Source organism: Balaenoptera acutorostrata, chromosome 1, assembly GCF_949987535.1.
Source record: "Balaenoptera acutorostrata chromosome 1, mBalAcu1.1, whole genome shotgun sequence".
NCBI lineage: Eukaryota > Metazoa > Chordata > Mammalia > Artiodactyla > Balaenopteridae > Balaenoptera > Balaenoptera acutorostrata.
Window position 1 is genome coordinate 166773447 of NC_080064.1, and position 15641 is coordinate 166789087.

The 15641-nt window shown below is 51.5% G+C and overlaps 1 protein-coding gene across 1 annotated transcript in view; it reads right to left on the reverse strand.

Moving 5' to 3' along the window:
- Window positions 1–4683: 4683 nt before the first annotated feature.
- Window positions 4684–15641, reverse strand: part of PARP1 (poly(ADP-ribose) polymerase 1) — a 42523-nt gene continuing 31565 nt past the window's right edge. The window contains exons 15-23 of the mRNA XM_057555537.1: window positions 12716–12799; window positions 11118–11240; window positions 10431–10559; window positions 8835–8933; window positions 8183–8335; window positions 7081–7208; window positions 6236–6297; window positions 5538–5652; window positions 4684–5249 (exon numbers count right to left, since the gene is read on the reverse strand). Of these exons, the coding sequence (XP_057411520.1) occupies window positions 5168–5249; window positions 5538–5652; window positions 6236–6297; window positions 7081–7208; window positions 8183–8335; window positions 8835–8933; window positions 10431–10559; window positions 11118–11240; window positions 12716–12799 (975 nt within the window). The 3' untranslated portion in view covers window positions 4684–5167. The remainder of the gene's footprint in view (window positions 5250–5537; window positions 5653–6235; window positions 6298–7080; window positions 7209–8182; window positions 8336–8834; window positions 8934–10430; window positions 10560–11117; window positions 11241–12715; window positions 12800–15641) is intronic.

Genomic DNA, 15641 nt, shown 5'->3' on the forward strand with positions numbered 1-15641 from the left:
GTGGTTAATTTCTTCCTGATCAGTCCTTCCACGGCATCAAAATGCAGCCCATCAACCAGAAGTGGTTCCTGAGATGAACCAGGAAGCTAAGGTTTCTTCTTTCATTTGGACCAAGAGAGCAGCCAGGGGTAAGTGTGCCCAGGGCAGGAGCTGGTGTCATCACCTGCTTCTCACCGTCCTCCTGGCTTGTCCCCAGCACCTCGCAGGCTGGACTGCCTGCTGGCTCTACAGTTTGGGGTCTTGTTGGTTTTCAGAGAAACAAAATCCTTTAAAAATTATATTTCTGGAATGCCTGTAAAGCGCTAGGCAGACACACAGATCACAACAACTCAAAGCTTTGTTATTGGCTCCAAACCAAAGTTGCACACTGGCTTATTCAAATCTAAAAAGCCTAGCCTGGTCTCTGGGTGAGCACCACACGGCTAAAATTAGCCTGGCCATCTGCTGAGACAGCAGCTGGGCTATTCTGAGCCCCAGCAGGCCTGGCTGGAAGTGGGGCTGGGCCTGGGGGGAACACTGTTGGAGAGTCTGTCCCTTTACAGTTAAGGTGGGTGACGGGGAGGGACGGGAAGATGAAGCCACACTGAGGGGAGGCCAGTGTCACTGCGAGGTTTCACAGGAGATTGAAAACGTGGGCATAAGGTCACCTTTACAGTCTTGGGCTCTTCCTCCTGACTGTCCCACGGCTCCCAACGAGCACAGGATTTGTTTTCTTTGTCCTGGTCCCTGGTTTCTCATGTTTTACCTGGAGCTTCCTGTTTTGACTCATACCCCAGCAAAGGCATTCTCTAGGATTTCAGCAATAATGGCCAAGATTTACTGAGGGCATATCAAGGTCAGGAAGCACGCTAAGTACTTTACAGGAATTAGCACACATTCTCAGAGCAACTCAGAGGTAGGTACCGAAAGATTGCAGGGATTCAGAATGGCTTGATTCATCTTTCTGCGGTGAAGAGAAAGAGCCCTGGTTGAAAGGGCTCAGATGACCCTGGGAATACAGGGGCTCTCTCCTTTGGGCCCTTCCCCCAAGCTGAGCCCATCATCGGTTCTCTAGAGGGGGCAACAGTATCCCTCAGAGTTCAGGATCCACTGAACTACGTACGGGGTGGGGAGCTTGGGGTTACAAATGTAACCTATATTGACATTTATAGACACTTCATAAACAAGAGTCCAGTTTTATATTTATAGCCATTCTAACCCAACATCTCAAATCCTGGACTCAGGCCAGTTAGGCCAGTTGTCTCCAGCCCCCTATCTGGTTGCTTCAACCATTTCTATACTTGGCCATAAAGCCACAGTTGTTACCCGTAGCTTCCTTCTTCAACTGTCCATTGCCTATTTCTTCTGCCCTCAGCCAGAACTGTAGCTGATCAGTTTTTGACCTGGTGAAGTGCCCAAACCTTCGTTCCTGCGGGTCTGAGTCCTCAAAAGCCCCGCCACTGTCATGAGCTGCTGACTTCCACTGACCAGCCCCCATGGACGCGGTGAGGCTGAAAAGCACCTGGGTTGCAGACACCGTCCTCCCGCCTCTACGGTCCAGCATCCCGATTTCCCACTTGGTAATCGTCACTCCAGCCAGTAGAGGAACCCCTTTCCCTGCTTGTGGGGATGGTGGCCTTTCAGGAGCCCCAAACAGCCAGGTGGCGGCCTTATCTTCCAATTCATTGGAACCACTGTTGTGGCCCCCAGGGAAGCATGTCTCCCTCAGGACCTTGGACTTCCAAACCAGCAGAGCTCCAGGGGAAGTCATATGTGCCAAGAGCCAGGAGCTACTCCCACACCATCCCTTGCTTCCCAGACCATAGACTGGTCTCTGATCTTAAGCATATCCTGGGATTGGGGTTGACACATACACATGACTCTATAGAAAATAGATAACGAAGGACCTACTGTATAGCGCAGGGAACTCTACTCAATATTCTGTAATGGCCTATATGGGAAAAGAATCTAAAAAGAGTGGATATATGTATAACAGATTCACTGCACTGTACACGTGAAAACTAATACAGTGTTGTAAATCAACTCTACCCCAATAAAAATTATAAAGAAGAAAAAAAGCATATTCCGGGGCCTAGAAGCTCGAGGCCCATCCCCTCAGGGTGCTGCCTCACAGCCGAAACGTCAGAAGCCATTCCGCCTTCAGTCAGGCCGCTTCCGAGGGACGGCGACTGTGGCAAAACACGGGGACTCACGGGCACGAGGCCACTGCTGCACGCACCACCTGTGCTGGGATGAGCCCCTCGCCCAGAAGCAAGGCTGCGCACACAGCGTGGTGGTGGAGCGGGGCTAAAGTCCAGGTGTCCCCATCGCCAGCACTGCCCACCAGTCGGCAACCTCGTACCTGAGGAAAACGTTTGCAGGCCCTGTTTTCTTTTTACTTTTCAAAACGAGTGTCCCCAAATCTACCTGCTTATAACCTAGATCCTGGCTTGGCTCTGCTCTCTTAAGCCAGAGAAACGGGCAAACTGAGGCTGCTGTCCCATCTTCCAGGCAGAGGTTCAAAACTGGCTATTAACCCCCAGTAAGTCACAATATAAAAGGCCTTGTTTGAAGTGGTAGAAACACTATTCCTTAAAAAAAAAAACAACTCCCGATCTTTGGGGAGTTGAAACACAGAATTGAAGGGGAAGGGAAGTGAGGCCCCTTTGGAAATGTGAAATCCTTAAAGTAGCCGGGTGACAAGGAGCCCAGCAGGTTGGAGATAACCGCTCCTGATATTCAGATCTCCGTGGAGAGAAGACACGAGGTGCCTGGAGCACCTTACACGAGGTCTAAGGGCTTTCAGCGTGAACACTGAACACACGGAGCACACGCTCTGCACACGCCACGGGCTTCACTCAGGGGACTCCCTAAAAGCACAGTGCTTTGGGGTTCACCCCAGAGCGAAGTTCCAGTCATGCCACTACAGCAGCTTCACAGGAGTCCTCCGGGCTGTCGGAGGAACTGTTCTCAGTCTCCAAGAGAGAGCGGCAAGAGAGAAGAGCCAATGCCAAACCCACTGGCTAACACATCGGATCAGTGGGGGGGGGGGGGGGGGGGGGTGCTTCTGCTCAGAAAGTTTAAACCTCGGGCGTGCACTACACGGTGTGGAACGGTGTGGACTGAAACGTGAGCCACGTGCTGCCTTGGGCAGACGCGGCTGTCGTGCAAGGGCATTTCCAAGCCAAGGCAGGAGGGCTGGCAGCTCCCAGGAGAGGCCAAGGGCAGTACCTCGTCTCACCGGGCACCCTGTGCTTCTGTATGATTTAAATTTTAAACTAACTGCGCACATTTTCGCTGCTACCCGGAATTTTTACAAAGTGAAGAAAGAAAACCAAAATATGAATATTGAATCATAACATGGCAGGTTCCCTCTTTTACAAGAAAAATACGGCATCAGAGATGTGACTCTCTAAGAAAGAAATCAGTTTTGATTACAGAGAACCTATTAAGCAATCACTCCAACCTAAAAATACTGTCTAATCAGGTGGGGGTAATTGCCTTTCTCTGTGCTGATAAAAAAGGCGAAGAATACAGAATATTCAGGATCTATGGAGCCTGAGAGAATTACTGAATGGCTGGCTGATCGGGAGAGGGGCCCTCAGGTCAATGGTGCTAAGGATTTTCATCAAAATTTAAGGACACTGAAAAAACACAGAGACTGTTATCAAGTTGATTTGTCCGTATCTGAAATCTGACACCCTAACTTGGGTTTGTGTGGCCCTCAAAGTTTGCAGGTTTCTGACTGCAGAAAGTCACAAACATGCCTATGACGGGACACAGCCACAGTTCATAAACTGCACCTGCCATTATAATCACTAAAATGTAGCTCAGCTCAGAGAAAATGTGTTTTTCTTCTTTCCTGTCTAGAATGATGTCTGTCCTTTGTTTCTCTGACCAAAGATTCCGGTGCAACTTTGGGTTTGAGACAACAGCTCATTCTGCTGCCTTCTCTTGCCTGTGACTCTACCTTCTGGCCCACACTTCCTGTTCTCCTCTGTAAAAGGTCAAAAGTGTCATAAGATACCATCCTGGCTTTCAGGGAACTTAAATGTAAATATTTAATAAGCACCACAGTCAAATATACAGTAGTAGTATGAGGCAATATAGTATATGTAAAATAGTACCCCACAGAATAGAACAACATGCTGACATGTGTTTTATCACCACTAAGTATCTGATAAACTGAAGAAAAAGAAGAATGCCCTCCTATGCTTGGTCTTCTGTCACTCAGACAGGGCATTCCTACTGGGCACTGCCATTTGTTGCCTGGCACATTCTGTGGTTTCATAGATACGGGTACAAACAATCCCCCTACAGTCTTTGTGGACCTTGCACTGTGAAGATGAAAAGATCTGCACTCAGAATGAGACCAGACACACAATACACAAGTACAGAAGCCATTTCAATTTTAATTCAGAATTACTATTAGCCCTTTGGTATTTTGGTGATATAGTTTTAAGTTAGAAGACAAAATTGTTGAGAGGGAAGTTGAGAATTTCAAATGCAACTTAAAATTACTACACTACATATTCTGAGAGCTGCCACGTTCCAGCGTCTCTAGAAAAGGAAAGCACTTTTCGTTTCTAAGTATGAGAAATTGTTCATGTTCCTCCCTTTGGTCTCCTCACACTCCTCACCAAACACCACCAACAAAAAGCTAAAAGGATGACAACAAATGCAAAATAAAAAAGGAAATTTAAATAGTATGAAATTAGTTTTTATTTTAACCTCAAAATAAATGCTTAACATTTTTCCAAAACTAAAGATGAACACTTAGAAATAAGGGTGGAAGATTATTTTTTCCTTCCCTGGGGAAACCGGTAAGGCAGACGTTCTAACGTGGCTTGCAAGGTTCTTTCATTGGACTAGTCTAGACACACAGAAAAACCCTCCCCAACTTTTCCTCTATTGTTAGGTGTACCTACCAGGGTTATGGCTGGCAGGAGAAAAACCCAAAGCAACCCCCCGCCCCGTGCCCCGCCCCCCCCAGCAACACAAACAAGGGATTTGAAAAGTTGGGAGAATCATTTAACATGTGACCTAGTGTCGTATAAAATCCCTTCTAAGGAGGTTTAGTGAAGGTACTATCCCTCGGCAACTCAGCTGAAGTTTCTGCCTGGTCAGTCGGTGCAAAGCACGTCAGGCGAATTCACACCGCAGTCTCTGGGCTGCCACGCCTCACAGCTCACCACAGGGATGTCTTAAAGTTGAACTTCAGCTTCAGCAGATACTTCAGACTGACCTGAGCAATATCATAGACAATGTACCTGGAGGGGAAGCATGTCAAGGTACAAACGGTTCCACGCGGAGAGTGCGCTTGCTGCCCCTAAGCCGGCCTACTGGCCACACCCTGCAAACCCTCACAGGGTGGCGGTGGGGGGGTGGTCAGGTCTCTCACCCCGAGCAGGGAGACCACTGAGAGGAACTCTTCACCATGAGACACACCACAGGATAGCCTCTAGCCAGCCCACCCCAGGTTAACTGGCTGCGTATCAGTGACTCCACAGCCCCAGAACATTCCTTTGGGCTCACACAGCACACTCGCAAAAGGATACTCGTTATACAGTAGACAGGTGTCGTTAACACCAGATGAAATCCCGGTCCCAAGAGGAACCTCTACACCGTCCATAGTAATACTAGCTGAAGGGTCAGGGGTAGTTTTGCCTAAACCTGCAAAACAGAAGGCAGAAGTGATATGATTTGTGGCAACAGATGTTGAAAATGCTCCAGAGAGATGAGATCTATGTGTTCATGTAAAAGACACACAAATCCCATCCCGTACTGCATCATCCTTCTTCCAGACATAAAGCTGTAGGTACATTATCAAGTTCCAGGGTATCAGCCTTAACTGATTTTCATAAGCATAGTAGTGCCCCGGCCCCTCTTTCTGTTGAGCAGAATTCCAAAGCCCTCGCTTCAACTAGGCGGTAGGAGGTCCCAATCATCACGGGCTACGAGCTGCATCAATTCAAGAAGCTCCAGGTACCACTATGCCACCAGAGGTCCCTCAATGCTGAAGCTAACAGTCAGGTTAAAACCCAGAGCCAGTGCCCCTGGTTACTGGAGCTCCAACCAGGACCCTTCCATGGCATTTGCGATACTAGTGGCAGCCACAGAGAGTCATTTTTTTTTTTTTTTAAATGAACCTGTAATAGCTAGCCACAGGAACTGTGGCTTTGGGGGAAAGAAAGCCCCCTCCCTGCGCCATCCAGGGTGCCTGGGGCTGCAGCAGCAAGCTTCTGAAACACATTACCTTTGACACTGTGCTTGCCCTTGGGTAACTTGCTGATATGCGAAGCGTGCTTCAGTTCATACCTATTTAAGAGAAGACAGGTTCAGAAGAGCCCCCAAGGTCACTGGGCTCTCAGACCAACAGTATGACTAGCCGAGCAAGGCCACGGGAGCTGCTGAGATAAACACTCAGAGAACCCAGTCCGCCTTCCCTGCTAGGAACTCCCTCCTTCTCTGGTTCTAGAAACTGAGGGCGCAGCCCCTTTTGAATGGTTTATGCCCATGATCACGGCCATGGGGCCGCTTTCAGGAAAGGGCCCGTTTAGAGCTGTGGTGTGGCTGGCCGTTCTGGAGGTTTCTGTCCAGCTCATGAACCTGGGACCCCTCCTGGTCTGTTCCATAACCCCGCTCTCTTTGGGTTATGGTTGATAGGACCAAGGTGGACAATCAATCCAAGCTGGGCCAATCAGACTTTCTCTGCAGGGAATCTGGAACTGGGATTGAGATGCCAGTTCAATCTGAGGTGGTCTCAGACAGAAAATGTACACATCAGCAGGGGGACAGGGGCCCTGAGGTGGCCATCCTTTGTGCAAGTCAACCTCTCTGTTTCGCAGTCCACAGAAAGAATGGACACTGCCAGTTCCTGAGGCCTGGCTGCATTCCTGTCCTTGGGCTTGTGAGGCGTTCCTGTATCTTGTTTGCTTAACATGCACTGGCGTCTGATACCCACTGCCTAACTGGTGGGTCCTCTTAATCATGGTGGGGAATTTTCAGGATCAACCCCCAGCCAAGGGGAGCTCTCCTTCCTACAGCTCACCCCATCCACCCCCATCAAGTGCCACCAGCCCCAAAGCCAGGGTTACTCACATGTTTCCAAGGGCAACTTCTCCCAACAGGATTAAGCCTATTGGGTCTCCCTGGGATGTGTGGCAGTAGTTGGCACTCTTAGAGACCATGTCGGCGAAATAGATCCCCTTACCGAACATGTAGCCCGTCTGGAGGGACGGAAAAGGGACAGGCAGCTGAGAACCTCCTCAGGGGCAGTTAGCAGCACCACCTACTGACTGCGTGTCCCCCCTCCCACAGCGCCCCCGGCAGACGGTAGAGGCCCATGCTCAGGAGCAGGCTGTTCAGACCCCAGCTCTGCTGGGGACCCAGGGGCTGGGAGAAGTTACCTAATCTCTCTGGACCCCACTTCCTTCTCTGAACTGGGGAAAAGTACCCCAGGGGGCTGCTGTGAAAATTAAATGAGTTAATAACAGCTTCTTAGACCAGGGCCTGGCACATGTGAACACCCAGTAAACATGGCTATTATATTTATTCCTTTTTGTAAGTGAAAAACGAGGTTCAGAGAGGTTAGGGCGTTTGCTACCTACCACACAGCACTCATGAGTCCGGTCATTAAGCCTCTTTGCTCCCCTCTTTTTACAAGTACAAAATGAGGGGCTTGGAAGACGAGGGGCTTGGAAGACTACTCCCAAGTCCCTGCCTGGTGGGTCACGTCTATAACCCAGCAGGTGACACAGCAATCGCTCAGGTCTGGGTCAGGCTCTACTCATTTATCAGCACATTTCACCGAGGCATATGCTGAAGCTCAAGGAGGTCCCCCGCTGGGAGGTGGCAGAGGCAGGTCTGAACTCAGCCTGGCCTGCGGCCAAAGTCTGCTCTCTGTCAGTCAACACACCCAATTAGCATTCAAAGCAGGGCCTGGACACTTTACTTCTTTTGTTCCAGAAACTGTGCTTGATACGTGTGCAGCTATGCTCTCGATAGTGAGGGTCAGGAGAGGGGCATCTGGCAACATTCACCTTATCAACCATGGCTACACTTACATCTTTAAACAAGGCCCCTTATTCACCGGGGCATGTGCACTTCTCACGCAAGTACCCACAAAGCTCTGGTGGAGACAGCAGCAGAAACAGGCACTGCCCACCCCTCTCTCCCCACAGCTCCCGGGCCAGGCACATACCACAGGTGCTTCAGGTGGGGCTATCCGGAGACCCTGGGACAGGATGCCAGCGAAGTTGGTGGTCCTGGACCCGTGCCACAGCAACCTTCGGTTATGCAGCTGCTTAAACGGCTTGTAACGCTGGCTCTCTCCTTCACGCTCTATCTTAAAGATCTGGTCGGAGTATTGAATAAAGGAGAGAGGCCAGGAGGAGCCACTTGTCACTCTGGTTAACTGAAAGATCTGACTGGACACAGGAGAACCGACCAGCTGTCCCCAGAGCTGGAACACGTTAAGGCCTTTTGCAGTATGTAAGGTGCTTCAATCAGGCTGGGACGGAGCAACGCTGCTAGTCAAGGTCCCATTTAGCAGAGACTAGCTATTAAAATTAATGCTACGTGTAGATGCACACTTGAGGCTCTTTTGGATCTCTGATAACAGTTCTGATTGCAAAACTAGGTTTTGGGGTAGGAAATGTCTTTTAAAAACAGAATAAAAAGCCAACCCCAAACCATAGGACTATGAACTTTTGTGTTCTACAAACAACTGAGTCACTTCCTCTGGTGATTTAAAGCAAAGTTAACTGCTCCTTTCTACCCAGGCCCAGGTCGGAGGAATGAGCAGGGAAGAGCTGGCAGGATACAAAGGGGGCAGAGGAAGGAGAGAGCCTTACATCGACGACTTCCAAGTCATATGCGTTGTGTGTGGTCGCGTGAGTGTTCTTAACATACTTCCTAATGATCTCAGCCTCTTCAGAATCTTTGTCCACCACCTAGAAGAAAGGCGTCTGGAAATTAGAGCAAGGGAGACCCCAAGAGAGCCGCACAGAGGCAGGAGGAGCAATCACAGGCTCAGCTGATGCACACAGGAAATAAACAGCCCACGTGGAGCCCGGGCGGGACAGAGCCAGCAGAGCCAGCCTGTGTTCCGAGCCCTACCACGCTCGCTCCGGGGCAGGCGCCAGGCCAGTGCCCCCACTTCCCCAGGCATCGGCTTCTGCATCACCTATTTGGATGAGCCCAGTGTTCCTTCCGCCTTAAAACCCTGTGCTTTGGGATATCAGGAAAGCTAGAAACACGGGGCTCACTGTCTGGGAACAGGGAACCTCGAGAACAAGGAGCTGGCTCCCAGGTAACGGTCCAGCTCACCATGAGTTGAAACACCGGGGCCAGGAGACACCCTGCAGTCAAGACTTGCAATGAAGAGCAGCAGGGACCCGACAGACTACAGGGGTTTTGATGATGGGGATGAATGCTCCATCCCTTCTGAATCCTCAGGGCCATGCACATCATGGCTCAGAGCAAACACCCGCCAAATAACCATCAAATAATGCAATCTCTGCCTAAATAAATGAGTGTGTTATGGGAAATACTACGTGTGTTCTCTTACATTTTCATATTCTTATCCAAAGTTAAGAGAATTCAGGAATTCTGGTCTTCCTCATTGCCTCTTAATTAAACGGCTTCAGAATCATAAATGGAGAGAATAACAATCCCTTCATGAGGAACCAGGCCATTTGGTGTCCTACCCTGCACACACCCACAGACTGATACTTTGTCCTAAGCACGAAGCAAAGACTCTTCTAGTGACGTAAACACACAACACCAGGCTCAACAGATCCTAGTGCACTTGAACCTCCTAACACTGCAGGGAAGGACACAGGGGCTGAGGAAGTGAGAGGCACACGGGAGATGTGAGACTAGGCTCAAGGCCAGGGCAAGCTCGGAGCTGAGGCAAAAATTTCTCCACCGGGTGGCCTAGGCAGGGTGATTGCTGCCCAAGCCTCCAGCACACCCAAGTTCAAGGACTATGTGCACCAACAGAGCCACTTCGACTCCAGAGGACATGAACCCAGGCACCACAGTTTTATTACAGCTGCCATCAGGCGCTTCTACGTCTGAAGTAGGATACCAGTAACAGACCTTGCAGAGTTCACACCTCAACAACCTCCAAAAACAGAGACCCTCTCTAGATTAAGGGGAAAAACAAAACTTTAAGGCCCCACAAAAACAGGTCTTTACACTAAGTTGAGGCCGTGACTTGGAAGCCTGCCTCGCAAACAAGGTGCTTCTTTACCGGTGAAATGCTCTGAGGTTCTCAGAGTACCACAAGCAGCAACACCTGGGAACCTGTTAGGACGGTCAATCCTCGGACCCCAGCAATCTGTTTCAACAAGCTCTCCAGGAGATCCTGACGCACATTCAAGTTTGGGGACCACTGCTCTTGGGACGAAGGGTTTGGATGCTTCAGAAAGGGCGGGCCCTGTTACCATAATGTCAGTTTTGAGCTTCTCATAGTTGACATCGATGGGGTCCTTGCTGCTGTCATCAGAACCACCCCTGAGCAGACTGTAGGCCACCTCGATGTCCAGCAGGTTGTCCAGCATTTCCACCTTGGCCTGGAGGAACACAAGAAAAACCCTGAGCTAAGGACCAAGGTGAGAGAGAAAGACTCACCCAGGTAACGTCCAACACAGTCAGTGAAGAGGTGCCTCCTAGCTGCTCAGGGACAGCCCGTCATCCGTTCACAGTGAACACTCCTAAGGATTTCTGGAATGCTAAGGAGGCTGGCTCCCTGGGGGAGAAGAGGCAGAAGCCATACGGTGATGGTAAGAACTGTCTTTCCTCTTGCACGCACTGGCTGACAGGTGGGGACTGATCACTGGCTCCCTTATGAAGCAGGCAGGGAAAGCAGGGAGGAAGACGCTCCCCCTCTCATAAGGCTCCTTTCTCCCAGATTGACGTGGTCCAGCAAGGGCAGGAAAAGCCAACCGTTCTACCCTTGGGCAGGCTCCCAATACGGGTAGAAACCCCACCTCAAAACGAGGGCCCAGTGGTGGGCCTCCGGCACTGGCCGCTGCCTTCAGGAATCAGGACACGGAAGGGCAGTGGCATGCGAGCGACACCCAGCCCTGCGGAGCCCGGGGCCCGGGGCCCCTGCTGAGCGTCGGTGCTACCTGCACGCTGTCTGGGCTGCTCAGGAGCGGAGGCTTCTTCATCCCGAAGTCGTGGGGGATCAGCGTGTAGAAGCGATTGGAGAGATCCAGGATCTGGGAGTCGCTGCTGCCCTGGGACACTGCCTTCAGGAGAGGGGACAGAGGGAACAGACTGAAGCAGCACTGAGTCCCCAGCACCTGGCTGGGCTTTCTCCTCTGGAAGCTGGGTGCTGCAGCCGAGTCCCGAGGCAGCCTGCGGTGCGCACAGGCCAGGAAACCTCCTTCCTGGGGTGTCACTCAACTGGGCGGTGGCAGGATCTCATCCTCAAACTGTGCGGCTTGGCACACACGGGGCTTCTTGTACACAACTTCATTTGTACAGAGAGCTGTGTAGTTATAGACACATAAACCTCCACCACTCTGCAAAACGTCACCTGCGGCATCTAGGTGGTGGGCTCATGGCTTTCAACTTTTTGTATGTTTGTAAACATTTCATAATAAAATGTTGAAAGGGAGAAAAAACCCCACTGCTATCAAATTCAGTCAGGCCCCTTTGGCCACTGACCTTCATCTGTAAGGTGGGGAATTCGTCCTTGGTGCCCCCGTTGGGCCAGGGCCAGGCGCAGAAAGGCGAGCCCCTCCCTATGCTGCAATGCCAATCAGTGCTCTACGCAGAAGGTGCTCAGTAAATGCACGAAGCAGTGGAGGAGCTGCACTAGTCACTGCATACTTGGCAGGCACCCTAGGGGCCCACAGGACGGTAAAGGGGCAGTGACTCGGCACCCTGCAGGCACGAAGCTCCAAGTCTGCTTCTCACTGTGACACGGGCTTGTCCACACCATAAACCTCTGCCTGTGCTGCAGTTTGCTCTGTGCTATGGGCAAAGGACACCACCCCAGCCCCTCCACCTGAGCATTCTGGAACAGGAAAGAGCCTGGGCTGAGAAAAGCCTTTCAGGTCTCAGGCAGTGGGTAACGAGGAAAGGGGTCACTGCTCAGGACCGGCTGTAACCAGATTTAATTGCTACATTTCAGGGCCTCCTCTCCAGCACCAGCCAGAGCCCATCTCCCTGGTCCCACTTCAGCTTCCTGTGTGCTTTTCTTCTTTCACACGCCACTCCCAAATACAAGTGGAACCCTCCAGCCCCTTCAGGGCAGAGGCTTAAATCAGGCTCCGGGGACTGGGGGACGTTGGAGATGCTCAGCAAATTGATGGTGAATGAACATAAATGAAAGAAAGACAACATTTAACTTCCTATTTGATGATTTCCTAGTAACTGCAAAATAAACTCAGCTTCTCTTAAGGACACACAAAATAAAATCAGAACATTTTTATGAGGCAGGAGAATGAAATTCCTCATTAGGTGTATAGGGAGTTTACTGCATAGCTGATAACTGAAAACACCGCTAATTCATTAGTATTGCGACCATCTTTTTGCAAGTGGCAGGCACTTGTCATACTTGTTGAATTGAAAACATCTAAATCATCATGAATCAGTACGTCTATTTCAGGTAATCTTGAGTAAATGTACTGCTGCATGCTCTCCACCGCCCCCTGCCATGACAGGCCAGCCAGGAGACCCCCCGGGCAGCTGGAGGAGAGGTTGGACCCTCGCTTACCTGCTGGACCTCACTAAGGACGGAGTACGCAGCCTGGATCTGCCTTTTGCTCAGCTTCCCCAAGGGCATCTTCTGAAGGTCAATCTGAGGAGACAGGGGTATTTTTCCCTTTGAAAGCACTGTGCAGCGAGATGACGGGAGAGCCAGACCAAGCAGCAGCCCAGGCCTCCTGGGCCCTTACAGAAGCAGTCACAAGTCCTTCCGGTCCTCCCGGGGAGACCCGGTGACCCAGCTCCACAGGCTCTGCAGCCTCGCCCCCAGTGCAGGGGACAGGAGTCTGTGAGGGCAGATTCCGGCTCACTGCATTTACGGCAGGGATAAGCCAAGCAGGGCTCGCCCACCCCTGCACTCAGCCTGAAACAGCCCCACGCTTCTGGAAGAAGGTGACACAGCAGGACTCCCATCTAATTCCAAAGTGAGGACGAAGGTGCACCCTCCCTGGGGTCTCAGAGCCAAGGCCATTCCCACCCGGAAACTAAGAACCATAAAGCAGTGAAAGTGATTTTTAAAAGGACACACTCCTGAACACACATGCTTATACCAAATCAACAGTGTGCCCTTCCAGTCAGTCACCCCACAGGTTAAGCACCTGTCCCTACGACAGTGCTGCTCGCAATACCCTGGGAACCAGCATCCAGGGAGGCGGCAAGCGGGCTGCCGCGGCAGAAGCATGAACTCTGGGGGCCGAGGTCTGGTCGCCAGCTAGCGAGCGAGGCACCCGCTCCTGTGGCAGTGACCTGCCCGAACGCTGGCTCGGCCCCTCTCCCGCCTCAGTGCCGCATGGGGCCCCTCACTCTGAAACCTGAGCCACTGTCTCCAGGATTGTTCCCAGTGGACCCTCTGAGCTCCCGGCCCCAGGACTGCACCTTGCCCATCTTGACATCTCCAGCACCTGCGGGGCCTGGAACAAAGACTGAGCTGGACAAGCACTTGAGAGATGAGACCACTAGGCCGATTAAATGAAACAGGATGTGAAAGTGCTCACAGCCCATCAGGAACCAATCACGGGCCAGAGGTGACAGCGTCTAATGACGACAAGCTATGGCATGTCAGCGTCTCTGTACCCTCCGTACTGTCCATCCCCAGGGGAGAGCCGGTTTCTGGGAGGAGTTAAACAGTTGGCGCTCAGTCCGGGGAAGAAGGTGGATAATGTATTTTGAGCCAAGACCACAGTAAAATAAAAGAACAGAGTGACCTTAGCATGGACCGTGAGTTGGCTCGAAAGCAATTCTAAAGAAGGAACTCCGGAAGGTGCTCTGACCAAGGGCAGTGTGACCAGAGGGAGAGCACATGCTCTGAGGGGAGCGATTTTTCCCTGAGCTGTCTCATTTTGGTGTTTATTTAAAAAAAGACCTGGTCTCTCTAACCGACACCCTCAACACACACACAAAGGCCACAAGAACAGGAACAGGGCTCAACCAACACAAGTTGCCTCCACTCCCGACTGTGGGCTGGGGGCAGGGGCTCCACAGCAGCTGCGTTTAGGGAGAAAGTGAAAAGTGGGAGAGATGCCTTGGGGTCAGGGCCCTGAGAGCCACAGCTGCAGCCAGAGGGAGGCTTCTAGAGATGTAGCCCGGACTCTGGATACAGCACACACCCTCCCAGCCTCAGCTGGGACTCTGCTCTGGGCTCAGGACTCACCTGCTTCACAGGGAGCGCTCAGTTCCCCTGGGTACCATGTTTACTCATCTACCTGGCCACCCAATCCCACGTAGAGCCCATCAGGCTGGGAGTGGGCGCCCCACCCTCCACATTCTCAACACAGGCTGCCTTCCAGCAGCAGGCCCCTGGCCCTCTGCTTCCTGCTAATCAACTAGTTCCCTGTCTTGAGTGTAAAACAAGCTAAAAAAAAAAAATGTCATTTTCACAGAAAGAGACTGGGTCTGATCACAGTTGAGAAATTCTATGAATCACAGATAAGCCACAGCACAGGAAGCCGGAAATGACACGTGGGACATTTCTTTTGAAACGTTAATGAAACGAAGATGCCTCCTGCCCTCCTCCCCGCCTCCCCGCACATCTCTCTGCCAGCATTCCTGGTGAGCCCACCCACAAGCTGTTCAAACTAGTCAGACCTCCCAGACAGAAGTCGGGTTGTTTATCTGTTTGAACAAGACGTCCGTACAAGCCCTGGCTATCTTCAAACCCATTAGGGGTTTCCTAGGAGGTGACCCAACACTCTGTTTTCTAACAACAGTGGAGCCTGAGCAGTCCTGCCAGGCTGAGCTCCAGACAGGGAGATACGGGGCTGAGGAAGAGAGGCTGCCAGTGGTTTATACCACCCAGATTTGTCCCGCCCCCCTCCAAGGCTGCCTGGAGCCTCTGGGAAGGCCCTGGGAAGAAGCAGGGAGGGAGCAAGCGGCGAAGGGGCGTAATGCCCAAGGCCGATCTGCAATTCTTGCTCTCTCTGCTGGTCCCTGCTTGTTTTTCAGAGCAGCCTGAAGCTTCTGGGCTCGGTGGCTGGAGAAGAGGGGAGAGTCTGTTTGCCAGCCAGATACCAGCAGCGCCTGGACGACCTCTGTGGGAATTGCCCCTTGGGTCAGCACTCAAGAGCTCTGATGCCAGAGGCAGCAAGAACAAGGGGCCCTTCTGCACTCATTTCCCAGGGAAACAAACTGAAAACGCCTGTCCTTGGCCAGGGTCCCCGCCACTTTTCCTGGACAAAAACATTTCCATCACCCCCATCCCACCCAGTCCAATCTCTTCTTAAAAACAGCTGGTATGAATTTTATCTGATGAAGCAAGTGCCAGAAGCTCTCTGCACTTCTGTCAGTGCAGGTTACAGCAGTTCTTTTACTGTAAGTGGGCTATGTCTTGGACTTCCCATGACAGCTCCAGGTGGCCCGCTTGGTTGGGCCACAAAAGACCATGTCCACACTCCATCATGGCAACAAGGGGAAAAGTGCAAGTGGGTCTAGGGACCCAG